Source organism: Panthera tigris, chromosome E3 (genome assembly GCF_018350195.1).
Source record: "Panthera tigris isolate Pti1 chromosome E3, P.tigris_Pti1_mat1.1, whole genome shotgun sequence".
NCBI classification, from domain to species: domain Eukaryota; kingdom Metazoa; phylum Chordata; class Mammalia; order Carnivora; family Felidae; genus Panthera; species Panthera tigris.
In genome coordinates this window covers 40185331-40212764 of record NC_056675.1, presented here as the reverse complement: position 1 = coordinate 40212764, position 27434 = coordinate 40185331, and the positions used below count along the sequence as shown (strand labels likewise).

The 27434-nt window shown below is 61.0% G+C and overlaps 1 protein-coding gene across 1 annotated transcript in view; it reads right to left on the bottom strand.

The window, feature by feature from the left end:
• The window catches only part of UNKL (unk like zinc finger), a 36613-nt gene that overhangs the window by 6716 nt on the left and 2463 nt on the right, over positions 1-27434 (bottom strand). Inside the window, exons 3-10 of the mRNA XM_042970827.1 lie at positions 20037-20213; positions 19518-19651; positions 15998-16133; positions 15209-15326; positions 12627-12711; positions 12180-12259; positions 8050-8112; positions 4806-4947 (exon numbers count right to left, since the gene is read on the bottom strand). Coding sequence (XP_042826761.1) covers positions 4806-4947; positions 8050-8112; positions 12180-12259; positions 12627-12711; positions 15209-15326; positions 15998-16133; positions 19518-19651; positions 20037-20213 — 935 coding nt within the window. The remainder of the gene's footprint in view (positions 1-4805; positions 4948-8049; positions 8113-12179; positions 12260-12626; positions 12712-15208; positions 15327-15997; positions 16134-19517; positions 19652-20036; positions 20214-27434) is intronic.

Genomic DNA, 27434 nt, shown 5'->3' with positions numbered 1-27434 from the left:
GCACTACACCCCTTGCTCTACCCCCACCTGTCCACCACCTGCTCTGCCCCACCCTGGCCCTGGCCCCTCGTGCCCCCTCAGCCTCCGGCCCGGATTTGCAGGCCGGCCAGGCCTGACGACACGGATCTAGCTTTCAGCACCTGGGGTCTCAGGAGGGGCTGACAGGTGGTGTGCTTTAACGCCAACAAAGTTCCAGAACCACTTTCTGAATAACAAAACCAGAAATGAAGAGACGGACAAGGAAAACAGGCTGAAGCAAGAGCTTTTCCTCACCTTGGAAAGACCCGGCTTATCACACTCCCGACCCCCGCCCCATGACTCAGCACAAAGAAGCCCCCTGGCCCAGAGCGACACGGAGGAGCCAGCCCCCACCGGACAGCGGCCGCGGCCAGGGTGCCCTGGCTGCTTGGGTGTCTGCGGTGGTCCCGCGCCTACTGCACCTCTCGGCTCTCTGACTCAGACCCAGGTCTTCTGGGATGTCCTCTTCGAGGAAGAGCTGACTTTCAAAGAGGCTTTAACACTCAAGATCCAGATGAACCGAATTACGTAAGCTCTGCCTCTGACCCAAAACCCGCCTTGCCCAACTGCCAGGAACCGCCCAGATGTTAATGAGAAATCGCGGGAGAACTGCTGAGTAACGGCCCTGGCAAAACCCCGACCCTGACATGACACAGCACATCCGAGAGGCGACGCGGTCCTTCGGGGTCAAGGGACGCGCAGGGACAATGCACACAGGACAGAACGGGGAAGCCCCGACGCCGGGCGCGCTCCTAACACGCGCGCCCGCCGCGGCCGGGATGCCCTCACCCCGCAGGCCGACCTGCCCTGACCGCAGGGTGAAGCGCCTGACAGACCCACCCACCCACCCACCGGCCTCAATTTCCGACGGTGCAGCCGACGGTTCTCGGCAGGACAAGGCAGGAACCCGGTCCTCGCCGCGAAGCAAAAGACCCACCTCGGCTAGGTAACGCGGGCCACCCCCCCCCCCAGAAGCCCTGCGGCGCGCCCACGCAGGGGACCAAAGGGCGCCTCTGCCGAGCAGTGCCCAGAAAGGGGACGTTCGCCTTCGCCTCCTCGCAGAGCCTCCGCGGAACCCGGTGCTGACCCCGGCGGTCACTCTCGGCCCCGGGGGCGGGCGACCGGAGCCGGTCCGAGGAGCACCTGGAGAGGAGGAGGTGTGCACCTGGGGAGGAGGGGGGAGGGCGAGGGGTGGCGCGCTTGGGGAGGAGGCCCCCGGGGGAGCGGGAAGGAGCGAGGGGGGGGTGGTGGGAGACGCACCCCACCTGGGGGGGTTGGCACGTGGGGGTGCGCTGCACCTGGAGAGGGGCGGTTCGCGGGCCTCGCGGGGAGGTGCATCGAGAGAGGGGGTTGGCTCTCACCTCGCCGGGGGTGCACAGCCAGTTCCGCATAACGACGACCCGCACCCTGGCGGCGCGGGGCTGACGATGCTGACTCACCGTCTACCGCGCCGCCGCCGCCGATTCAAACGCAGCCCGCTCCCCGCCCTCCCTGCGCCGCCCCGCCCCCGGGTGACGTAACCCTCAGGTCCGTCCCGCCCCCGGTGACGTAAGCCTTACACCCGCCCCCGCCGGGCCGCCCCGGGTGACGCAACCCTCCGGCCAACCCGCCCACTCCGCCGGCCCCGCCCCCGCCGCACCTGTCGGGGTGCGCGCCAGCCAGCAGGTGTGCGTGGGCGGCCCCGCCGCTCGGAGTCCTGGGCTGGAGGGGGGGGCGGCCCCACCCCCTGGCCCCCCGTGTGGCCCCCGGCCGGGCGCGCAGCCCCCCCCCCCCCCCCGCCGTCACCGGCCCCGGCCCCTCCCGGCGCCGAGCCCAAAGCCCGGGTCCAGGTGCTCGCGGGGGGCCTCGCCCGGCAGGGCCGCTTTCCTTCAGGTAAGGAAGCATCTTGGCTCCAGGCGGACCCGCTCAGGTGAAAACGCACACGAGGCAGCGGTCAGGGCGAACAAGCCGTGACCTCTGCCCTCGGAGGTCACGGAGAGTCAGCTGCCCACAGCCCCGCGGCCACCCCAGGCCACCAGCTCCGCAGGGGACTATTTTCACCGGCAGCCTGCTCATAGAGACAAAGGAAATGGCCTCTTGTCAAGTGGCCCTGAAATGACTCCACTAAACCACCGAATACACAATTAGTCTGCAAACAGCACCTATTTATTTTAGAATTTACTCGTTCTTTGTAGTCACTGCATTAGTAATGATATAGCCTGAACCAGACTACGAGCAGAAAAGGACCCGGTCTACACCCGCTAGGCCCTAGGTAGGTAGAGCAGGATCTTTGATCCAGGCGCCCCTGAGCCCTGGGGTCCTCGGCGGCAGGAGGACAGCCCAGACGCGCCCTCAGGGGACCAGAGGGCAGCTGTGAGGAGTGTGTTACTTCTCCCAGCTGGGGCCCCTGTTAACTGGCACATGATTTGGGGATCTCAAGAGCGTGTTCAGAGAAAGGAGGCCCCTACTGCGGCAGCAGCTCAGGATTTAGCATCAGCAGTTTTCTGTGAACAGACCGTGTTGGTCCTGAACAGGAATTAACCTCCTCGCCTCTGGGCACTGGGTTCAGGAAACACTTATGTTAATGAAAGAATGAACTGCAAGATGGTGACGCGTGGAACCAGGCAGAGGCCCCCGTGGGTCACCACACAACCCCAGGGGGCACAGGTGCATCTAGTGCTCTCGCCCGCTCAGGTGAGCAGAGCTGAGGACGGCCTCTCCTGATTGGTGGCAGGGACTTCATTCTCCTAATTACTTTCCCGCGATGCTCACACTTGACTGTTACTACCCTTAAACTGGAGACAATAAGCCTTATTTTTAAAAACCGTGTTTTTTACACATAAAACACAAAACAACAAAATGAAGCATGCCATTTATACCAATGGCTTTCCGGCTCATTTCCAGGGAGTAACCAAGGACTCCTGTGCGCAGGCGCCCCACGCGCCACCAGACGGTCCCCCACCGCGTGTGAGTCAGCCAGGCGCCTCGAGGCTAACGCGCTCTGGAGGAGCCCTTCAGACACACACAGTTCCGATCTCCGTTCTGTGACAACGAACTGTTCGGCTCCCTCGAGTGGGCAGAGAACCTGCTCAGAGGCCAGGCTGGCTCCGGCTGCCCTCCTGCTGTGTTTTGGCCCCAAGTTCAGACAAGGGCAGAGTGACCTCAAGCCTCCGCCCTGGCCTCTGCTCTCTGCCGGCGCGCGTGAGTCTGAGGGCTGAGTTCTCAAGCCCACCGGCCAGGCCCAGTGCACGCAAGCCCAGCACGCAAGCCCAGAGGCCTCTGGGGTTCGGGAAGGACACCTCGCTCTACCCCAATTCCACGTCAACATAAAATAACACACACGTGCCTGTTTTTGCTTAAAAGAGAACCCACACGGACGCACCCTATGAAGTATGTGAGGACTTGAACAAACTCCCCTAGTCTAAGGCAGAGCCCGGGCAAGAGTCGGTTTAGTCTTCACTCCTATGTGGACAGGATTTCCACAAAAGACCAGCACAGGGAAGCTGGTGGGGCGGGGTCGGGGGGGGGGGAGGCACAAGAGTGTGCAGGGCAAGGAACCGAGGTCAGGGCTCAGAAACACCAGCAGGGGGAGGGGTGGTTTCATCGAGGACACCCTGTCCTCAGAGGGCTGGGCAGGCTGGACTCTAGAGGGTTCTTTGGCAGTCGGACAGCTCCACCGTGGAGCCCGTGCAAGAACACTGGGGCTGTGCAGGAAGACGTGCCTGGCCACACAAGGCCCCGGGGTTCCAGAATAAGGCGGCCCTTTGCAGCTCAGAATGAGCACAGGGGTGGTAGCCTCGAGCGCCACATGGGTAGAAGTGCCCCAGGAGGCAGCCGCGACACGGGTAGCAAGGTCAAGCACGCCTGCCCGGCATCCCTCACATCAGCACAAGGGACACCGGGTGCTCTGATGGCCCGAGCCCAAGATTTGCCATCTAAATGGCCACTGAAAGGACACCTCTCCTCCCTTGCCTTGGCTGCCGTCGTCCCCACCTGCATCTCAGCCACGACCCCACGGCCAGTGGCGTGACTGGCGTCCACAGGTGCTGAGGCATGGAAAACAACGTGCGTGCCATCCTGGGCTGTAGGCAACGGACAGTTCTCTCCGGGCGGGAAATACCACCCTGGGCCCGACCACGTGGCCAGCTCTGGCATCGACTTGGTGCCCTGACGGGGGAACGTGGGCGGAGCCGGCACCCGCCCCACACCAGGAAGGAGGTGGACAGGACGCGTGTACCCCAGGGCAGACCGCTCCGCAGCGGCCTCCCCGGCCTGCCCGCGGCCACACCTGCCCAGCCTGCCCTGGCGCAGAGGACATGGAAACGCCACGAGCAGAGCCCTTGCCGGGTCTCCCTTGGCCGGGACAGAAATGCAGGTTTTGGGGAGCTCAGCGACACAAGCGTCCACAGGTGCAGCCAGACATGGCCTGAGGGGCTGGGGGCCGGGTCTCCCCCCAGCTCCGTGCCCGCCCCTCTTCCCGGCTCTCAGGACAGCCCCTCCCCTCATCGGTCCGCAAACCCTCTAGGACTCCCAGGGGCTAAGGGCCCCTCAGCCGTGCCGCTGCCCTCGGCTGCATCCCAAACCCCTCCCACCCTGGTCTTGGTGACCAGGGGCCACAGCCTTGGCCCAAGGGTCCTGGTCCCCTCTGCAGCCTGTGACTCCCAGGGACGCAGGGGGCGGGGGTTTCTAGGTCATGGGCAGTACAGCCAAGTGACAGGTGACCGAAACACGCGTGCAGCGGGTCCTGAAAAGACACAACGTAAGCGCAAAGAAAAGTCGGGGAGGCGCGAGGGAAGTTTTAGACCTACCTGGGGTGGGCTCAGGCGGGTGGGTGCGGGGAGCCGAGGGCAGGGCGGCCGGGGAGGAGCTGCCAGAGCCGGCGCTGGATGCCACGCTGGAACCCAGGCTGGGGGCGAGCGGATGAGCCCCTGTGGACACCGGCAGGTGGTTCTGTGCAAAGACACACGAGGTGAGCGGGTGTGCACACACAACGGCCGCCGTGAGGGCGCAGTGACGGCGGACCCGGGGGAGAGCAGAAGGGCACAGGGTCACGGACAGGACGGTTGTCCGACTTCTATCCCCAAAGCAAAATAGAAGTTCGACTCTTCCAAATGCTCTAGGGGGGGCTTTAAAGGCCGAGTTGGTTGCGATCAGCAAGACAGCTGCAATCAAGATTGGCTGGCTAATCAGGGACTGAACACATCCATCTAGAAAGTGTCTGATCCAAGGAGCTTTTCTGCAGAAATGGCTGCCAACAGCTGATCTAGGACAGCAAAACACAATCCACCCAAAGACCTAACCAGAGGGGAGTCTGGGGGGGGGGGGCTCAGTGGGTTAAACGTCGAACTCTTGATTTCAGTTCAGGTCACGATCTCCATTCGTGGGATCCAGCCCCGTGTCAGGCTCCCCAAGCTCACAGCGTGGAGCCTGCTTGGGATTTTCTCTCCCTCTCTCTCTCTCTCTCTGCCCCTCCCGGGCTGGCTCGCTCTCTCTCAAAATAAGCAAACATTAAAAAAGAGTTTATTTAAAAAAAAAAAAAGACGTAAGTAGGGAGCCCACACGGCCTCCAAAAGCAAAAACGGCCGTACGATCTCAGGTTTTTACCTCTCGGTACTCAGGCAATAGCCTGGGCGCCGCACGTTATCCGAGTTGCGGAGAGCAGCCCAGAAGAGCCCAGGAGAGCCAGCCGGGTCTGGGCGGCACCTCACCGTCCCAAGCAAACGGCACAGAGCCGCAGGCCGGGGCTGCTCGACACACGGCAGCTGCGTCCGCAGCCCACCCGAGGTCGCTGTGACACCGGGGCCCAGAAGCCACACCAAAGGGAAGCGTGTGGCGTCTGGGTTTCGCTTCAAAATGCGCCAGCAGAAGTTCATTCGGGGGGGGGGGGGGGGCGAGCTCCACCACCACAAGGGGGGAGGATTTCACTAGTTTGTCGGCTTAAGTGAAATTTTACCCACACATGAACATAGGTTTTGCGCGGGGAGCGGCGGGGAGAGAGGAACACACACAGCAAAGCTCCTCTGAGTGTTTCCCGGCCGGCTAGCCTTGCTCACGAGGGGCCCTCGGTGACCGACCCCGCGACGGCCGGTCACCGCGCGTATGAGGCTGTCGTAAAATTAACACGAACTACATCAGTCCGGACGCCAAAGTCCCTGGTGCTCCCGGGGCTCAGGCCCAGGGGCGGGCCGTCTCCTCAGCACAGGGAGGGGTGCCTCCCGCCCGCCCCAGCAGCCCCGGGCGAGGCGGGAAGGGTGGCAGCAACAAGGACGCTCCGAGACACCTCACAGCCAAGCCCAAACGCTGAGCCGGGGCCCGAGGCGCTGCTGTGACTTCACCCGCCCACAAAGTCATAGTGCAGGAACTGTGTCTCTCAAAGACGTCAGGGGACGCTTTATCCCGAAAACCGAGAATGACGCTCTCAAGGCTGGGGGGGCTGGGGCGTCCCCCCGCCGGGGCAGACTGGGGCCCACAGGCGAGGGAGGGGTCCCCAGAGGGCCGGCCTCTGGCCACGTGGCCTTTCAAACGGAGGGTCCCAGGGAAACGCCAGGTGCCCCTCTGCTGGCCTTCCAGTCCTCCCACCGGGCACTCGAGGTCCCCGGAGCCCGGCTTTGGGTGGGACGGAGGGCGTCTCCGGGCGCAGGTGGGAGGGGACCTGTAGATGAGCCACGCGGGCTCCTCGGGCTGCCAGCACGTGAGGACGCATCAGGCAGTGGCAGCACCACGTCCCGAGGCCCCCGTGTGTTGGCTCCGTGGCCGCTAACGTTTCCTGCTTCGGATTCGCAACGAACATCTTATTCACTTTACTCTCCAAAACGCTGCTAGATAACAAAGTTCCAGTTTACCCTCAACTCCCCCTCTGCGGATCTCAAAGCTCCCGAGGCCACGAAGAATGTCGGGGTCACTCTGGAGAGTCCCGAGGGGGTGGCCTCAGGTGAGCGCCAAGCAAACCGGGGCAGAGAGGGACCGGGCGTGTCGCCCGCATAGGAATGGAGAAGGAAGACAACAGGGGCCAGTGACAAATAGCAATGTGTTGGGCCTGGGGGGGCCGGGGCCCCTGCTGCCCTCCTGCACCGCACCCCAGGCCTCCCAGAGGCTCAGGCCCTCTTGTCTTATGGGGACGGGGACAGACAGCAGTGGTGGCCAGAACAAAAGTGTTGCTTAAAACGGGCAAGCGGGTCCAAAGAGCCTTCGGGAACTGCGCCACCGAACCGAGGTCGGGCTCAGGGAAGCCTCAGCTGAGGCCACGGCAGCCTCACCGGAGGGGACACGTGGAGGACACTCACGGCAGGAGCCTGTGATTACCTCAGGTGTGCACGTGTCCCTGAGCCGTGACACGGGAGCAGGGAGTCTCTACAGCAGCCCCCAGAGACACTGGCCCAGATGCAGCTTGGATGCAGTCGTGGGCCGCCCTGTGTCCCCGGAAGCTCATTCCACGGGGTCCTGACCCCCAAAACACCAGAGCGTGACCTGACCCGGAGACGGGGTCTTTACCAGGGAAATCAAGTTCACATGAGGCCGTCCTAATCAATGACCGGGGTCCTTATGAAAAGGGGGAAATCTGGAGACAGACCCAGACCCGGGGCCAGGGGGCTGGGGGGGTGCGAGCAGGATGAGACAGGGAGTCATCGGCTGCGTACGGGCCCAGGGCAGAGGCAGCTCCCGCAAAGCCTCGGAGGTGCCGACCCCACTGGCCCCGACACGAGGACTCCCAGCTCCGGACGGTGAGTGGTTGGGGCTGCCCCGTCCGCGGGGCTTTGTTAGGGCAGCCCCCGGACACACACGGACCACCAGGGGCGGCTGCGAAGGGCGCCCCGTACTCCCCGTGGGGAAAACGTCAGGAGGTTTTGGTTTTGTTGTGTCCAAAGTACAACACAAACACGTTTTGAACGTTGAGACGAAAGACGTGTGGAATAGGCCAGTTTAAGAATTAAGTGAAAACATAATTACGTCCCGAACGGACAAGCACAGGGCTCTGGGTCAAGAGGGAACGTGCGAGAGTCCCAGCACACAGGGCGGCCCCGCTGCGGACAGCGGGAGCCCCCCGGGCGGTACCTGCTTGCTGTCCTGCTCAGCGGCCTTGTGGCTGCCCTCGGCAGGTGACTCTCTCCGCTTCGCCTACAACAGGAAAGCACCAAGGTTGGAAGAGAGCAGCACGGTTTACAAACAGACACCTCCGCTTCACGCACCGGAGAGAAAACGCTGAGCCCGGGGATCTCAGAGAACAGAAAAGGCGTTCCAGTTACCACCCTCTGTCCGTTCTCCCAAGTCTGTCTCTTACACCTGCACGCTGACCTCTAACCTCCGGGCCGGTCCGTGTGAAGGAGGGGGTGAGCTCTGTGCCCCCTGCGACAGGAGGTCGTGAGACCCGAGCCCGGAGAGCCGGGCAAGTCTTGGGGAGACCTATCCCGAAGCAAAGGATTATTCTACCGACAATGCTGAAAGCGGGGTGTCAGCTGGCCCTTGACAAGGCACCCCCTCGCCTCTCCCACACCGGGAAGAGGACGACCCTCAGCCACCAGACGCTCCCGACTACGTCCACGTAACCCTGATCCGACATCGCTTTCCCCACACATTTACCATCCCACAATTTACCTCCCCAGAAGCAGAAACTCCTTTTGTCTGGCCCCTTCTCCACGATCTACTGCTCTTTGTTAAAGAGTTTATGAGCCGCCAGGTCTGCTTAGACCCAAAGGGGTCTTTACTTCCTCGCCACCAAACCTTCTGTACAGATAAGCAATAAGGCTTCTGTCCTGTTTATCTTTTATCAGTTTAATTTGCAGAGGCCCCGTACCGAACGTGAAAGGGTAGAGGGAAACATTTGTCCCTCTCCGACACATACAGAAATCTTGACTGACGAGCCACCTGCCAGGAAAACCGGGCCCAATGATGGCTTTGCTCACAGAGCTCAGGACCACGGCTCCCCCAGGTCAAACATCAACACAAAGGCCACAGACCCAGATGTCCTTCAGATCAAAGGACAAAATCAGATTCTGATTTTTAGGACTACTTTTACGGTAAGTTAACTTGTAGTGGTATTTCAGGTCCTTCTGGCCTTTCTTCCTTTATTTTTTGGTTTCTGGATTTGTAGAAGGACCCAGAGTGATCACCAGGGGCAGAGGAAGAAAAGGTGTCCACGCAGGCCCTGCCCAGGGCCCCTTCCTTCTACGCAGTACTTGGCCTCGGGCTCAACCCGGAGGTCGTGCTGGTATTTCCGAGTTCCCTGAACCTCTGTTGTCCAGAGTGACCCCACCTGCAGGGTGGGGTGAGGGCCTCCGAAGTCACTGACCACAGACCTGAACATACCTCCAGGCCAAGCACGCGTTTCCTGAAGCTGTTCTGTTTGCCTTTGCAACCCAGGGCTCCCTGTGGGGACCTCGCCCCTTCGTCCAGGCCCCTCTCCGGCCACCCCTGCCCCAGGCTCCCTGATGCTGGGCCACACCCTCTGCCTGGGGTCGGCCCCTGAAGATGGCAACCCCCCACCCCACCCTGTCACCTGTGCTTCTGACCGACTGGCTCCAAATCAGGATTCCCACCACTCTCTCCTCAGGTTTGGCCGATTTCTAGAACCGCTCCCAGGGCTCAGGGAAGCACTTACGTTTACCGGATTATTACATGATATAATAAACACTACGGCAAAGACTACAGACACTCAGATAGAGACATGTCAGGTGTGGTCTGCGAGGGCCCCGAGTGCGGGCACTACTGTCCCTGTGCAGCTGGGGACCTCCACCCGCCAGCATGGAGATGTCGCCAGTGCGGACGCTCTCCACACCCCACACTTCAGCGATTTTCACGGGGCTCACCCCCTTAATTCCACCTGCAGCCCCTTCCTGCCCCGGATCATGTCAGGTGGTGCAGAAAGTCCCAAGCTTCTAACCATGGCTTGGCCTTTCCGGTGACCAGCCCGCATCCAGGAGCTACGAGGAGCCCACCCAGAGTCACCTCTGCAAAACAAAAGAGGGTTTTGGTGGGTTTTTTTAATCTTTTTTTTTTTTTAAGTTTATTTATTTTGAGAGAGAGCACGCAAGCAGGGAAGGGCAGAGAGAGAAAGGGAGAGGGAGAATCCTAAGCAGGCTCCACGATGTCGGCACAGAGCCCGATGTGGCGCTTGAACCCACCAATCGTGAGATCGTGACCTCAGCCCCCCAGGCACCCTGAAACACAAGGTATTTTTATCCCCTTGGGAAGCTATAAGGGTTTCAGGACCTCTGGGTCAGGAACTGGGATCAGAGAGCGATATACGTGTTTTCGGTTGTCTTGCGACGTGACCCCGTTGAGGAACTCGGCATACCGTGTGCTCTCCACGCTGCTCTCGTCTCCACCCGCGGGGAACCCCCTGCAGCCTGGCACCCGCCACCCATTGTGTCCTAGCAGGTTGACTTATTCCCCATCCCCCTTTTTTAGGGAGGCCCCCGTGCTGGGCGTGAGCCACGGGGCTTGAACTCACGACCCTGAGATCAAGACCAGAGCTGAGATCAAGAGTCAGATGGTTAAGTGACTGAGCCACCCAGGCGCCCTTAGCAAGTAGGGTTTTTAAACTGCAAAATAATTAAAAGAACATAAAAGACGCCCTCACTAGACCACGCCCGCAGGGGTGGGCACTGTTCTGCTGCCATCCAAGGCACAGGGTCACCCGCCGCACCCGGGCTGTGGCCTCCGAGGCACAACCCCCGCCCCCCAAGGCTCCATTCACCCTAGGCCCTCAGGGGGGTCAAGCTGGTGGCCCTGTGCTCACCACCTAAGCCCATGACCAGGATGGTCCCCTGGGAGCCACTAAGATGGGGGGGGAAGGGGGGGAGAGCTTCCTGCCACACCCAGCGCCCGGCTATGCTCCTGGGGGTCCAGAGCTCTGCTCTGCTCGGTTCCCCCAGAGGACGCCAGCTGGGCTTGCAGAGGGACAAAGGCCCAGCGTGGGTGTGAAGGGGCAGCCCGGTCCTCCTTGTGGACGGGCCCGTGACAAGGCTGCAGGGTGAGGGGAGCCCATCTGCCGTCAGCACCGGGGCGAGGAGGGGTCACGCCAGACCCTGCAGGGCTGCAGCGGGCGAGCTGTCTGTCTGGTCTTCAGGCTCCATGGACTCGGGATCAGATCGAACCCCCGCGTGCCGGGGCGTGGGGGGACACTGGGTGCTGACCCACTGGGAACGCAGGATGGCCGTGTCACCGCTTGGCACGGCGATGCGGGAGACGCGGAACAGACCGCGAGCTGGCAGATCACTGCCCGGCTCCTTGTAAGTAAATTCCACCCAGGTTTTCCTCACCTTTCCTGTTTTCCTCTTTTCTAAAAAAAAGCGCAAAGTGGGGGCAGGAGCGCCTGGGGGGCTCAGTAGGTTGAGTGCCTGACCCTTGATGTCGGCTCAGGTCACGATCTCGCGGTTTGTGGGTTCGAGCCACGTGTCCGGCTCTGCACTGACAGCAGGGAGCCCACCTGGGATGGTCTCTCCCTCCGTGCCCTTCCCTGCCCATGCGCACGCTCACTCTTTCTCTCTCTCAATAAATAAGTTAATTAAACAAAAAATATACCCAAATAAAAAGTTAAAAAAGCAAAAGCACGAAGTGGGAAGAAAGGCAGCGGGGAAACGCCTGAGGCTCCAGTCTCCTCGCCGAGGGGCCGCTTTCTCAGCAGATCCGACACACAGATGCAAACACCCTCCCGTCACCCTCTCGAAAGCTCAGAGCGAGAGCAGACGGGGAGCCCGCTACAACGCCAGGGTGAAGGGCAGGGCACGAGGCCTGAGGCCCCCCGTGTCCTCCACCGCACAGACATGAAGTCCAACCGGGTCAGGACCATCCTCTCCCCGAGGTGCCCCCCACATCTCTCAATGCCTGAAGCAGGCCTGCAGGGCCAGACCCAGGACCCAGAGCCCCGGCCACCGTCAGGGGCCTGCCCCGCCCGGACGCCCCCCTTGGCACCACGGCCACCCACCTGCGAGGAGACCCACCCGGACACAGGGCCCCTTCCCCACGCTCGCTGGAGACCACGTTTCACGTGCTGCCGACATGTCTGGGGGCAGCAGGCCCAGGCCAGAGCTCGGCTGGGCTGTCCCAGGCTTCTAGAAGGAGGCGTCCCCCACCCCCTACAGGCAGACCGTGCAGCCGAGTCACCCAGAGACCACACCCATCCGTGTCCCTAGCCATTCACAAATGGCACCCTCGGCACCCTCCCCAGGACGCCGTCCACTTACGTGCATGGGCTGGCCGCTGCTGGCCGCGGAGCTGCGGGTGGGTGCCGGGCAGCCCCAGCCGTTGGCCGTTCCGAGGCTCTCTGTCAACAGAGGGAGGTGGCGCGCCATGAGCGACTGCTGGCTGCAAACAGAGCTGCGTGCAGGGCGACCTGGGGTCCAGGGGTCCCCAGACCGGGGAGGGGGGCCTGGGGAGGCCACTCGCCCCGCGCGACAGGGGACGGCGGCCACAGCGCCACAGAAAGACGTGCGAGTCCAGCAGGGTCTGGCCGCCCTCCCCAGGAGGGCCAACCGGAGTTGGTGGCTGCCCCCAGGGAACCGCAGGGCCGGCCACAAAGTAGGGAGGTCTCCGGGCGGGGGGCGGCCTGAAGTGACCCTGAAAGGCATGCGGGGTGCTCCCGGCCCCCCTCCGGGTCCAGGCGCGCGGGCAGTCTGGCGTCACACACTTACTTTCCACGTGTGCGAAGGCGCAGAAGGGGCCCCGGGGGCAGTAACCGGTTTGGCGCATGTCGTTGCACTTTGTAGACTTGTAGATCTGGGCGGCAAAGAGAAAATGAAACAAATAAAATCTACAAGTAAAACGAAGGGGCTGGGCTGGGAACGGGTTTCCACGGGAAGCCCAGAGGACCCAGCTCCAAACCACAACGCGTCTCCTGAGAAGGCGGTGTGGATGTGACCCCCGCCCTGTATGCCGTGGCCCCAGAATCCCCCGCTCTCCGCAGAGCAGGCCTGACTGTCCTTCAAATAACACACAGGGGTGCGTGGATGGCCCAGTCCATTGGGCTCAGGTCAGGATCTAACGGTTTGAGAGATCCAGCCGTGCATGGCTTCCGGCTCTGCGATAAAAGCACAAAACCTGCTTGGGATTCTCTCTCAAAATGAGTAAATAAACTTACAAAAAAAAAAAGAAAAAAAAAAAGGAAATCTCACACAAAGTCAATTTCACCACTTGGCATTTTCTGAAAGAGACGCTCCATTCAGTGCTCCCAGTATACAGCAGGTGCTCCACAAATGCCTGTGTCACGACCACATGCATGAGCTCCATGGTCAGCCCCGATTCCCTTCACGAGGGTCAAAGATACTCTCACGACGCCAACAACACTCGGTTCTGGCCCTACAGCACACCAAGCGGGGCAGGCCCCAGGGCGCTCCTGCCAGACCCCAAATCCACACCATCCGGAAGCCTTCCCCAGCCAGTGGCCTTCCTTCCCCCACAAAGGCCACATACTCTCCTCGGTCTTCACTCACCCGCCAAGTGCCTGCGCTGAGATTTTAATGCCTACCAACAGAAGCAATTTCAGAGAGGCTCCAACTCGGGACCTAGGACATCAGAAGGCTGGCATTTTACGCGAATTTTAAAGCACAGAACCTCTGAAAAGAACAGAAGCCCAAGAAAGGAAACAGGAGAGTAGACGCGGGGGCCCCTTCCGGGAGCCCAGGGCCTCCCTGGGCACGGCGCTGGGGAACGGTAAGGGTTCCGAGTACCCGAGGAGCCGCAGGGGTGAATGGGGATGGAGTGCCCTTGGGGCCACAGAGCCGCAGTGGAGGCGGCACCCTTTACCACATTTCTGAGTTTTAGAAACAGAATGAATGAGTCAGTAGCCAATGAGTCAGCAAAGGAAGCAGAAGACAAAAATCCCGAGTCGAGAGGGGCAATCGTAGGGCCTGAGACACAGGCAGGCGGCAGAGGCCAGGCTCGGAGTTCACGACCCAGCCCAGGCGGGCCACGCCCAGCGCCAATCAGGTGGCACCAGGGGCAGCCATGGGCCAGAACAGGGCGCCTCCTGCTCCCGACCGGCCCGCATGGCCCATCCCCTGACCGGGCACTGACCCCTCCGTTATTCCTGCTCTCTGCCTCGACCGCTCCATCCCTGCCCCCTGCAGGCCCCTCGAGGCACCCCTCCTGCAAGCAAGCCGCACACCCCACCCTCCTGGACTGCCCCCCACCCGTCCTGGTCCCCACAGTCTCAAAACCCTGAAGAGGGCTGGTTTGCTGTGGTTTTTTTAGTGTTTATTTTTGAGAGAAAGACACAGCACGAGCAGGGGAGGGGCAGAGAGAGAAGCGGGGAGAGAGAGAATCCCAAGCAGGCTCCATGCTGTCAGCACAGAGCCTGATGCGGGGCTCAAACTCACGAAATCATGAGATCCAGACCTGAGCTGAAACCAAGACTCAGATACTTAACCAACTGAGCCGCCCAAGCATCCCTGCTGATCAGCAATCTTTTTTTTTTTTATTTTTTTTTAATGTTTATTCATTTTTTGAGAGAGAGACACATAGCACGAGCACGGGAGGGGCAGGGAGAGAGACACACACAAAATCGGAAGCAGGCTCCAGGCTTCGAACTGTCAGCACAGAGCCCGACGCGGGGCTCGAACTCACGAAGCATGAGATCATGACCTGAGCCCAAGTCGGAGGCTCAACCGACTGAGCCGCCCAGGAGCCCCTTGCTGGTCTGTTTTCACCACAAACCGAAGCGTGCTCTGGTTAGCTCTGCGAACTTCAACCGTCCGTGCCCTGCCGGTGCCAAAGGAAGGTCCGGCCGTGACCGGCTCTCGGAGGGCGGGGTGTCCTGCCCGGTAAGTGTCTCTGTTTACCTGCTCCGAGGCTACCCCGGATAGTCACAACGTGATTTCTGGTAGGGGCTCTGGGCCCGGTCGTGTGGGCTCAGCCTCTGGGGGGACTGGAGATGGAGGTCAGCACGTCTATGTGACCCCTAGTGAAAACCCCAGACACCGAGGCCCACACGCCTGTCCACAGACACGGTCCACGTGACTCCCTGCAGGACAGCCCTGGAAGCTCAGGCCCGGTGGGTCGGGGACCCAGCCCCAGGAGGGACCCCCCCCCTGCCTGTGGCTGACCTCAGCCCCTATCCTGTCACCAACGAATCACGGCTGTGGGCACAACAGCGTTGCTGGCATCTGCAAATCCTCCCGGCAAATCGCAGGACCAGAGGGTGGTCCCAGGGACCCGGAGTCAAAGGGGGAAGACCTCCCCCTACCCCGGGCTGTGCGCCGACGCGGGTGCCTCGTACCTCGGGGTGGAACTGCTGCTCCGCGCGGGAATGGCAGTACTGACAGCTGTCCCCACTGTCACACCTCGCGGGCTCACCCCACTCGTCACCGTGCTTCACGCTGGGACACGGCGTGGACCTGGGGGGACGGGGGGGGGGGGTGGTCAGTGTGCCCAGCCGGTATTGGCACGCGGGCGGGCACACACAACCCCTGGGAGCGTGCCTCAGAGTGAGGGCCGCCTGAAGCCAGACGGGGCTCGGCCGCCTCCGCGGCAGGTGCGGCTCAGAGGCGCCCGGATGGCGTGCCATGCGAGCGTTGGACAGGCAGCGGGCACCCTCCCTCCTTCCCTCCCGAGCTGAGTCCCACACCGAGCCCCCAACAAGTGATCCCACAGCAGGAAAACCCAGCCCTGATGCTCATTTTTCACGTACTGTCGGACAGCCTTATCAAAATCTCTTTGGACTCCCAGAAAAAACGAGCCGCCGTGGGGAGTAAGGTTTTATTATTTTTCGGCACATTTTCCGTCCCTTCCATCTACGTGAATTCATCTTATCCTCTCAGGCTGCGCTCTGGTGACTACCACTGGCAGGATGCGCAGGGGCGGCTCTCGGCCCCTGGGCCCTGAAACCGCGGAGACGGAGGGAAGGAAGCACGACCGTCGCTGACCCGCTCGGCCCCTGGGCGCGCGCGGCGGCGTCTGGCCTTTTGTGCGCGTGCACGGGAGGCAGCAGAGCCCGGCGCGCGCGTGCACGCGGCAGAGCGCTGGCTCGCGGGGGGGAGGGGGGAGGCAGGTCCACGCAGGGGCTCACCTGTACTGGAACCTTCGCGGGCTCCGCCGCCGGTCCCTGCTGTTGTGGTAGTGCGGACACGCATAGCCCTGGCGACACAGACGCGGTGGCTTCGGACACGGCTCTGTCTTATAGCTGCCCAGCACGAAACTGGCGTCTGAAAACACAGGGGTCCACATGGGAGCACGTGCACGTGTGCTCAGCGGGCCAAAGGACACGGCGTGTCCACCCCACCGCCACGATCGGGAGCGACACGCTGACACCCGCCACAACCTGGACGAGCCTGGAGAACGTGACGCTCGGTGAGAGGCCAGACCCGGAAGTCTACCTGTCGCGTGACTCGACTCCAGGAGCCGTGGGATGGGGCAGATCCCGGACGGGAAGGACACGGGTGCTGCCAGGGGTTGACGGCGGGGGCTCATGACAGGGTTCTAAACTAGCTCACCTGACGGCCAAACAACCCCTGAAACGCACACTTTAAAACGGTGCATTTTAACCCTGATATCAACAGTGGATTTGGGGTGATAAGGACCTGTGATGTCGGCTGATGGGCAGGGACAAATGTCCTGCTGTGGTGGGGACAGTGCACACACGGAGTCACAGGGCATATGAGAATTCCATCTTTTCCTTTCAGTGGAATCCCAAATTGCTCTAAAAGTAGATTTTCAATTTTACTTAAAAAAAATTTTTAATGTTTATTTTTGAGAGAGAAACAGAGCATGAGCAGGGAAGGGGCAGAGAGAGAGGCAGACGCAGAATCCCAAGCAGGCCCCAGGCTCTGAGCTGTCAGCACAGAGCCCCACGCGGGCCTCGAACCCACGAACCATGAGATCATGACCCGAGCTGAAGTCAGACGCTTAAGTGACTGAGCCCAGGTGCCGGTGCCCCTTGTATATCTTTTAAGTAGTTAATTTCATGTTTTCTGAATCTCATCTGAGAGCAAAAACAAACAAAAAGCCACCTGGGGTCATCTGAAAGCAAGAACTGATGAGAGAAAATCCTAAAAATCATATCCACTGGCAGCCTGGTTCGTGATCAACACGGCACCTGTAGACGCTACTGTTCCTGCTGCCCGTTCCCAGCAGGGTTGAGCTTCACGCTAAGGGATGGGAGAGCGGCAGGGGGAGGGGAGGGGCGGGCCCCAGCAGCCAAGACAACGCGACCCGACCCTCAGGAAATGTCTGCAGGTCGAAGTTTAACGTCACCGCGTTGTCCAGCCACACCAAATACAATTTCTAACTCGTTAAATGACACACAGAGGGACACAGAAAGAACAAAAAGGGTCTGAGAAACAAAAAATCCCATTTTAAGAAAACAAATTAGGGATGCCTGGGTGGCTCAGTCAGTTAAGCAGCCAACTCTTGGTTTCAGCTCGGGTCACGATCTCAGGGTTCGGGAGTTCAAGCCCCACATGGGGCTCTGTGTTGACAGTGCACAGCCGGCTTGGGATTCTCTTTTTCCCTTTCTCTGCCCCTCCCCTGTTCTCTCTTGCTCAAAATAAATCAACTTTATATTAAAAAAGGAAAACAGAACCTAGAACACTTATACACAAGTACGGAGCGAGTGCCTCATACAGATACAGTCCGACGCAACCGAGAGATGATGACGTGAGCCAAACTCGGATGCGTGACCGACCGAGCCACCCAGGCGCCCCCAACCATGGGACATTCTGAAAAAGGCAAAACCACGGCAACGCAACAGTTGCGTAAAGGATCAGTGGTGGCCAGGGGTCAGGCCGAGAGCAGACCTTGACACGGCTTTGGCCAAGCCCAGAGCGTGAGCCCTAATGGAAACTGTGGACGTTAGTGAACGTGTCCGTGTCGGTTCCTTGCCTGTAACAAAAGTGTCACGTCGGGGCAAGGCGTTCACGAGGGGAAGGTGGGAGGGGGTACACAGGACCCTGTACCACCCGCGACACCTCTGGACATCTAAAAAGCAGCAAATAAAATCTGCTAGTTAAAAGCCGAACCGCCACATAGAGATGGAAAATGAAGGCGCGGAAACACCAGTCTGGAGCAGCGCATCTGACCGCGAGTGTCGGCGCCACAGGCTCCGTCTGAGACGCTCAGTAACCGAAGCCAGAGCGCCTAACTGGACCTTCCTGACACGGACCCGGGTGCAGGAGCTGAGGGCCGCCCCCAGGGCGAAGCCACAGGCCTCACCGCCGCCTCCCTGCTCTCCCTCCTCAGGCCCAGCCTGGCTGGCGGCGTGCCCCCGCCACGAACCGGAGCTCACACAGGCGGAAGCGGGCATCCCAGACGGGGAGACGACAGGCTGGAATGTGGGAGACAGGAGGTTCTCACGGGCGTTTTCCGGAAAGACAGAAACACCGGGCAAAGCACGTGTCCTCAGGTGCTGGAAGCCGGAAGCTGCGGGCACACAGCTCCCGCTGAGGCGGCCCTTCCCCAAGCAGTGACAGCACCACAGGGGGACGAGCGCGCAGCACACGTGGGTGCCCCGAAACCCAGAGGGGACCCTGGGGCATTCTTCACGCGGCCCAGCCAAGAGGCCAGCCGGCAGGTGCCATCGTGGGGTGGGCGCCGGGCACTTGGTCTCAAGGAGGGGTTGGCGGTGGCGGTGGGGGTGGGGGGATAGTAGACATGGGAGGAGAATCTGGACCAGCCTCGCATGACCTTTGCTGACTGAGCCAGTACCCTGGGCCCTGGCGTGGACTTCCCGAGAGCAGGCAAAGACATTTGCGAGGAGAAAATTTGTTGCTCAGTAACAACGGTGTGAAAGCACTGTTTACACGGGTGCTGTCAGCCGAGCAAGTCCAAGGAGCCCCATCAAGACTTAGAGGACTTTTCTTAAAACCGCACCGCCCTTATCAGCTACCCAGAACAGACAAACACACAGAGAGAAGGCAAACTAGTGAGTGCCGGGGCAGGGGGGTGCTGCTTAATGGGGACAGGGTTCCGTGCACGTTACAGAAACGTTCCAAATTAGTGCTGATGCTTGCACAACACCGTGAGTGTACCAAACGACACAAATTGTTCACTTGAAAACAGCTGAAACAGTAAATTACGTTACGGGTACTTACAATAACATCCCCCCAAATTTCACCGCCCACAGCCATCACTTGTGAAGCCTGCGAGGAGCGCGGGTCCCGCAGCTCCGAGGGACGCATCCAGGAGCTGCGGGGACTGAGCCGAGGGCCCCGGGAGACCCGCAGGGCAGGGCCAAGGCGGAAGCACGGACGTCCCAAGAGCAGGTGTGCGGCGAACATCAACCCAGCTCTGGGACGGGGCGCCCGGAAGGAGCCGTGCCTGCCACATACTCCCCTCCCCAGGCGGCAGCCGCTGGCTGACCTCGGCAAGAAGACGCCGGGGGAAACATCCAGAGCAACCTTGGGGCCTGGACGCCGGGGCTCAGATCCCACTCAGCCACCACTACCTGAGGCATTGGGGGTGATATACTCCACCGGAGACTCAGTTTCCCCATGTGGTCTACAAACGAAGGCGGCGAGGTCCACCATGTGGTCACTTTACAGATGGAGAGGACCTCCCCCCGCCCCCACCCTCCATGGTGGCCTCAGGGTTACCTTGCCACCGGGGGTCCTCGCCCAGGATCTTCTCGATCATGGCCTGGCTGGCCAAGGCCCCGGGCTGCAAATCAGGGACGCCGTCCCCAGCGCAAAGCTGGCCGCTTTGCAAGGATTCCTGGGCCTGCAGCTCCCTGCGAGCAAATGTCACACTGGTTACAGCGCTGCCTCGCGTCTGTCCCAAGCCCTCCCGCAAGGTGACGGAATCATTCGGTGCTGTCGCTCTGCGGAGCAACCTAGAAGGTTCGGGACGGGCGGCCCTCGGGCCTCGGGCACAGCCCTGTCCTGGGACGGATCCAACACCTTCAGAGCCGAGACGCGTTTAGTAAGGACTCGTCTGTCCCCCCCCGGGGGGTCCCACAGGTGCACGAGCTCAGCCTCGTGAACTCCCATGGGCACGCGGGGCAGCGGGACGGAAACCCTCTCGTCAGAGTCAAAGCCAGAGAGAGAGCCGCTCAGGCCAGCATCCCAGAGAGGTGAGCTGGCCGGCCGGCCGCCCCGCGCGGACGCCCCACACACCTGATGTCACACACGGGCGGCCGCAGGTCCAGCGGGCCGTGCGCAAAGGCGCAGTGCAGCCCGTTCTTGACGCAGTGGCCACGGGCGTCCGTCTCGTGGATGCACGTCCCGGTCTTGTAGTAGCGCAGGTGGTACTTGCGCTCCGTGTCCCCGGTCGTCCGGTGCAGGTACGGGCACCTGGGAAGCAGAGGGGCAGACACAGGCCATCTGAGGCCTCGGGGACAGCAGCGCGGACCCGCCCCACTCCTCGTCGGCACCTGGCCAACGCCCTGCTCTCGCGGTCTCCCTCCGCACACTTATCTGTTCTGATCGCAGGCCTGAGGTCCCGGGCGGAGCACCTGTCCCCCGGACCCGTCCCCCAGACACTCAGATGCCCCACAGATCCCGCAACTACATCTGGTGGAAAAACACAGAAGCGAATTTCCCTGGAAATCCTCCTGCATCATCTTCTGATTATGGAAAAATGAAGTTCGTGCCTGGGATGCAGCAGCGCCCTCATTTTTCCCGACGGGCATTATCAGAGGAGGACTTGCGGTCACTCCCATCCATCCAGGTGCTTCAGGGGGCCCCTCGAGGGAAGGAGCCTGGGGAGAAACCCGGACGCGGCTGGAGGAGGAGGCTGGTGGGAGCCGGCCAGGAGAGCGGGGGATGGGGGGGGCGGTACCACGTGCCCCAGATGGAGGGGGGCGGGCTGTGCCACTTGCAGGTGCCAAGCCACACACTCCCAGGGAGAGTCCCCCTGCGGTCCCCAGGCAGCAGGGGGCTGGCTCCACACGGGAAGCTGGGCACTGAGCCCACATGGAGGTCAGCCCCTCTAGACGAGAGGCACAGAAGGGGGGAGGAAAGGAGCCTGAGCCGGGGACACCTGGGTGGCTCAGTCTTAAGTGTCTGACACTTGGCTTCGGCTCAGGTCACAATCTCACCGTTCCTGAGTTCAAGCCCCACCTCGGACTCTGGTGTCAGTGGAGAGTCTGCTTCAGATCCTCTGTCTCCCTCTCTCTCTCCGCCCCTCCCTGCTCTCTCTCAAAAATAAACGTTTTAAAAAAAAAGACTAGTTTTAAAATAAACTTAAAAAAAAAAAAACGCACAGAGCCTGAGCCAGCAACTCCCCGTGAGCCGCCTGAGGGGTGAGGCAGGGGCCTGGTGTCCCCCTCCAGAGGGGATGGTTGAGGACGACCGTGTCAGGGCCCAGTCCCACCTCAGTGCCCAGCAAACCGTGGACCCGGCTGCTGGGAGCACCGGCGGGATGGCTCCCCACACACGAAGCAGGGACAAAACCCGGAAGTAAGGAACCAGGCGGCCACTCACTCTCAACCCCTCTCTCGGCCTTCAGACAGCGCACCCCAGAGCTTCCTGAGCACCTGGGGTGTGCAGGGCATGAGGGGAGAGGGCGCTGTGGCCGCGAGGCCGGGTCCCTGGGAAGCAACGAAGCAAAAGCCAAAGGAGAAGCCAGCTCGGGGTCCGGCACTTCCGCTGCCAGATGCACGCCCCAGAAACGCTGCGAGACCCCGCTGTCGTCCGGGGGAGAGTTCTCTGCACCCGGGTCACAGCACGTGACCCACAAGAGCTGAAAGCTGCGAACGACCCCAGCGCCCATCAGATGACGCACGGGGGAGCGACATGGAGCCCGTGCAGACCAGGACGCTCCTCGGCCTCAAAGGGAACAGAACTCGGATACGTTGGACAGCGCGGATAAACCGTGAGGACGCTGCGCTCAGCGAGAGAAGCCACACGCAAAGCCCACGTGCTGTGTGATTCCACTCTACGAGGTCCCACGACTCAGAGTCACGTCCCCGGGAGGTGGGGAGTGGATGCGAGGGGCGTCAGTGCTGAGCGGGGACAGAGCTTCAGGTTGGGACGAAGAAAAGGACTGGGGAACAGGCAGCGGGGACGGTTATATACGACACTACGGGAGTCGTCCGTGTCGCTAAACCGCGCACTGAAAATGGTTACATCCGTTTTCCTACGTTACAAATCCTACGTTACAAATGTTCTACCGTAGTCGTAAACAGAGCCCGCTGGAGACGGAAGAGAGAGATGTTACGTATTTGTACAGACAAGCGTGTGTCACGTCTGGCCCTCTGCGGGATTTTCACAGGCGGACACGCGACGTCACAGCACGTGGGCCGGGAGGACAGAGCACGGCCAGCACCCCGGGGCCCCTCAGACAGGCCCGCGGTGAGGACACGCACTCCCTCGGCGACGGCAGAAACTGGCAACGGGGCAGATGTGCCACAGGGCACGAAGGCCCCGACGAAGCCTTCCACGGAACGCCACCCGTCGCAGACAATCCCCGCACACCCCTGAGGCACGGGCGAGGTGGCAAACGGACAAGACGACCTGGTGGCACTTTCTGAAAACAAGCATGGCCACACCACTAGACACACACCTGGAAAAGGACACGGGACGCACGGCCCACGAGCCAGAGCGAGGACGGCGGGCGGAGCGGCTACAGCGAGGACTGGGCACCCACCCCGCGCCCCTCTCTATGCAGCCGTGTCCCCCGCCGGCCTGCGAGCACATCGCCCCGACCCGGGATGGGTCTCTGGGTACCCGAGGCGTGGAAGCTGTCACGGGGAGCCCAGGACTACAGATGAAGGCCGCTCAGCGACAACACGGCCCCAGGGAGGGGGGCGCTGGGCCCGCCCGACTACCCCGTGTCACATCGTAGCCCTCGCTCATTCCCTAGCGGCCCCTCAGCTCGGCGCTAAGCATCATCTCCTCTCCGGTGCCATCGCCAAGGCAACCAGGGCGCGGCTGAGGCCCCTGCCCGGCCCTGAGCAGCCTCGACTATTTCACTCGGGGCAGGACCCCGAGATACTGGAGGGCTCTTAACGACGCACAGTGGCTCCGCGTGCAGAAGGTCTAGGCGGTCAGGACTTCAGAGACAACATAGTGGCAAAGCCAGAAAACCCCCCTTCGGGCGGGAAAGACCCAGGGCTCCGCCCAACACCGCAGGCAGATTCTTCCCGCAGGAGTCCGCTAATCCACCTGCCCCTCCCCCTGGGCCACTGCCAGCCCACCGCACCGGTGATGTGCCCCACAGTGACCGGATTCAGGTGGGGGCCTTGGTTCTCAAGCTACCTGCCACAGTTAGGGACCCAAGCCGTGTAATTAAAACAGGGCTCCAGGCGCACCTGGGTGTCTCACAGGTTGAGTGTTCAACTCTTGATCTAGGCTCAGGTCATGATCCCAGGGTGGTGGGTTCGAGCTCTGCACCGAGTGTGGAGCCTGCCTGGTATTCTCCCTCTCTCTCTGCCCCTCTCCCCTGCTCACGTGCACACATGTGCGCACTCTCGCTCACTCTAAAAGAAAATCCAGATCTCCATCGATGCCATGATGGAACAGCACGAGCCGGACAAGGGCACAGTCACGATGCTCTGGAACCCACGCGCCAGGATGCAAGGAGGACGAGACCAGGGGTTCACGGCCGCCCCTCCGTGTCCAGCAGGCTGTCCCCCTCCCTCTGGCAGCCCTTGCCTGAAACAAAAATAGAACCACCAAGGCCAGTCTGCAGTGGATGACAGAGGTGGCCCACGCAGCTCACATCCACCGTGCGTTAGCACCAGCCAGGAGCACACTGGACCAGGCGTCAGAACCCCTGGAGGGCTTGCCAACCCCAGAAGGTGTGGTCCCCGAGTCGAGTCCAGGTAGGTTCCTCGGGTCCCAACTGCTGGTCCGGGGGCCGCGACAGGGGCTACCGCTGGGCGTTCGGGGACACTCAAGTACAACCTGACTCCCTGCCAGTGCCCAAGGCGCTCAAACAAGGGTGGGGAGACAGAGGTGCAAACCAGAACAAGTCGAGCAACGCCACGCAGTCACGGAACGTGGGGAACAGCAAATGTGGGCAAAGACGTTGCGCTGCAGACAAAGGGGAGCAGGAGGGGCTTCTGGGGAAACCTCGAGGGTCAGCTCACATCCGCCCCCTCCTCTTAGACACCAGGGATGGGGGGCTGACAGCTAACCCCATGTTGGCCACGCCCATCCACTCAGCCCTGCACCCCCTGGTTTCCAAGGGCGGCCCGGACTCCCGAGCCGGGGAAGCGGCCCCTCCTCAGTGCCTAACGTGGGCCATCAGCACCGACAACAGGTCCACACCTTCCTCTGCGCCCCCACAGCTGCCACCCTCCCTGGAAGACAAAAGTCTCCACTGGCCGTCTCTCCACTGGCCTCCGAGGGGGCCTCCCTCCCGGTCACCTCCTGCAACTTCAGTCACTCGGCTGGCTAACATGTAACCGAAAAGCGCCTGTCCTGCAGACGGTCAGCAACTCCCCGGCTCCGGACTGTTAGGCTGTGACCTTCCGGACCTGCCCTGGCTCTCACCCCACCCTACAAGCCCAAGCAGAGTTCCCTTGTAAGGTCAGTTTGGAGCAAGTCCACAGCTACGCGGGGGTGAAGTTCACCCAGGGCTCAGGGCCCCAGACGCTTGGGTTCTTACAACTAAACAGGCGAGCGCCTTTCCCTAGAAAGGGCAGGCTGAAGGCAGTGCGGTGCGGCAGGCATGCCACACCTCGGACACTTAGGACGTCTCTCTGAGCCAACAAGCTCCCACAAGCACGCTCGGATTCACGAGCGGGAAGCCCCTGGTCCACCTGACCCCGGGCCTGTGTCCCAGATACCCCAAGTGCAGTGAGGGGGGGGGGGGTTGTGGGAGAAGAGCCAGGCCAGCCAGGGGAGCCCTGAAAGAATAAGGCCACAGTAACGGGATGGGCCCACTTCCTGGTAAGCAAGAGAATCTACAAGTGGGGGGGTCTGGAGGGTTGACTCCCCAGGAACATCCTATGTACCACAGGAGGAGGGTTAACCGAGGAAAGAGAGTGGTTACTTTGCACACGAGACAGTTGGGGGCTGCTTGATTTCCCCCAATGAAGATGTCCCCCGAGGGCCGCAGAGGCCGCTGGGAAGGCGCCTAATCATCCCCAGGAGCCCCGCACCTGCTCGTCTCAACAGGAGGCGCCAATCACACCTGGATTCCGGGTGTGATTCCTGTGCGAACACCCAGGCCGGCCCTGACGGCGGAGGGCCTGGCGTGGGGAGCAGGGCCAGCTGGGGGCCTGGGCTGTCCACACCCGATGCCCCTCCGCAGCTTTCAGGGTGGGCCAGCGAACACCTCCGACGGGAGTCGCTCTCCTTGAAGCCCAGCCTAAGAAATACCTGAGATGCACCCTCACAAGTGGGAACACAGATTCGATGGAGCTGGGCCAGACCTCAGGCTCGGAAGCGGCGCAGCCAGACCTCAGGCTCGGAAGCGGCTTTCTGCGCCGCCGACTCTCTCGACTCTTACTCGAGGATTGTCAAACGCGCACACCGCTCAGCTGACCCTGGCGCTCCAGCGCGGGCGGGCTTGTAGCCGCCGGGGCGGGGCGGGGCGGGGCGGGGCGGGGCGGGGCGGGGCGGGGCGGGGCGGGGCGGGGCGGGGCGGGGCGGGAACACGTGACCGCACGACCAATCGCAGCCGGCCCCAGGGAAGGGGCGTGTCCGCCAGAGCAGAGGGCCCTGAGAGGGCGAGCAGGGGACGCGAGGGCAGCGGGACCTCCCTGGCTAATGGGGGGGCCCGCCCGCGGAGAAGAGGGGGTGACAGCCGAGGTGCCCATGGGGAGGGGGAGATGACACCGGGAGGTCTATCCAGAGGTGACACTGGAAGCGCCACGGAGGTGTGGGGGGCCCTGGCGGAAGGGGCCACGGGAGGAGGCGTGACAGTGAGGGGAGAAGGTGAGCGCCATCCTAGGGAAGGCCGTGAGAGCAGAGGTGCCAATCCCCCTGGAGTCCCCATCCAGTCCTGCCACACAGCTCGGGCCGCGAGCTGCTGCCAGCCAGCTCCAAGAACAGTCCTGGATGCTTAGGTCACCCGACAAGGGCTTAAGGGTCTTTGCTCTTTGATAGGATCCATGTTCTAAACTAACGGGTTGGGGGGGGCGCCTGGGAGGCTCAGCCGGTTAAGCCTCTGACTTCAGCTCTGGTCACCATCTCACCGTTTGTGGTTTCCAGCTTCATGTCTGACTCTGTGCAGACAGCGTGGAGCCTGCTTGGGATTCTTTCTTTCTTTCTTTTCTTTTTTTTTTTGTTTTCTCCCCCCCCCCCCCACTCTGCCACTCCCTCTCCCTCTGCCACTCCCCCCCTCAAAAATAAACATTAAAAAAAAATTAACAGGTTGGTAGTACACATGCCCAAAACAGTTTTCGAGAACCCATAAACTGAAATAAAAGGAAGGTTCTGTCCTTACTCTGGAAGGTAGTATCTACTTAGGAATTCCACGGTGATGCTTTGTGAACCAGAATATGTAGTCAAACAGGACAAACGCTGTGCTGTTCCACTCGTGGGGGGTGACAAAGTCCCTCCCCCATGGAACTGAGCGGTAATTACTAAGGAGAGACCCCCAGGGGAGACATCTGCTCTCTGCCAAACACTTCCTGAAGTTCAGGCTGAACCTCGATACAAGTGACACAATCTTTACTAAGATATGTGTGACTTTCTTACTACATGGAGGGTCACAGGATGCACCCCAAACAGAAAATGTCAAACAGGCACCTAACTGCCACTCATCTGGCTCTCAGTGATGACCTCCGTGTCATGTAGATCACACGTTAATATTTCTGTAATAAATGATTGCCTGGGGGGCACCTGGGGGGCTCAGTCGGTTGAGCATCCGACTTCCGCTCGAGTCATGATCCCACAGCTGGTGAGTTCAAGCCCCGCATCGGGCTCTATGCTGAGAGCTCAGAGCCTGCAGCCTGCTTCGGATTCTGTGTCTCCCTCTCTCTCTGCCCCTCCCCCCTCGTGCTTGCGCGCATGCGCTCTCAAAAATAAACATATAAAAATAAAAAGAAACCAACTGCCTGTTATTTAATTACTATCGAGCCCAGCTGAAATGATCGCCCACAGACGCTTCATCCTGGAAGAACTGGACGTCAGGTGATGTCTAACAGTGGGGCCAAATCACTACCAGGACATCCAGACTCTGGAACCGCAAACAGCTGTTCAAACTTGCTTTGTCTACATGTACCGAAAGCATCAGTGAATACTGTCAGTCCTTCATAAAGGGCTCTGGGGTGAGGTCATACACGCCGGGTGACGGGACTGCTGCACCAGGGTCAAGCAGCACTGCCTCCCCCCTTGGGGAACTCAGGACCCAAGGCCAGAGAGGTGACTGACATCACCAAGAGAAATGAGGGACCTGATTCCAGACCTCAGCCAGAGAAACATATTTCTTCTGAAGACACGTGTGCAGGAAAGATCAGTTCAAGAAGCAATTATATAAGGCACTTTTAAAACTTCACAGAAGCGTAACACCATCTTAACCAAGGAAGGGCTGGGCGCGTTATTCCAGCAAGCGTCAAGCTGCCTTAATAACAAACTTATTGAACTCTCTGGTGCTCAACTAAAAATATTTCAGTAAGT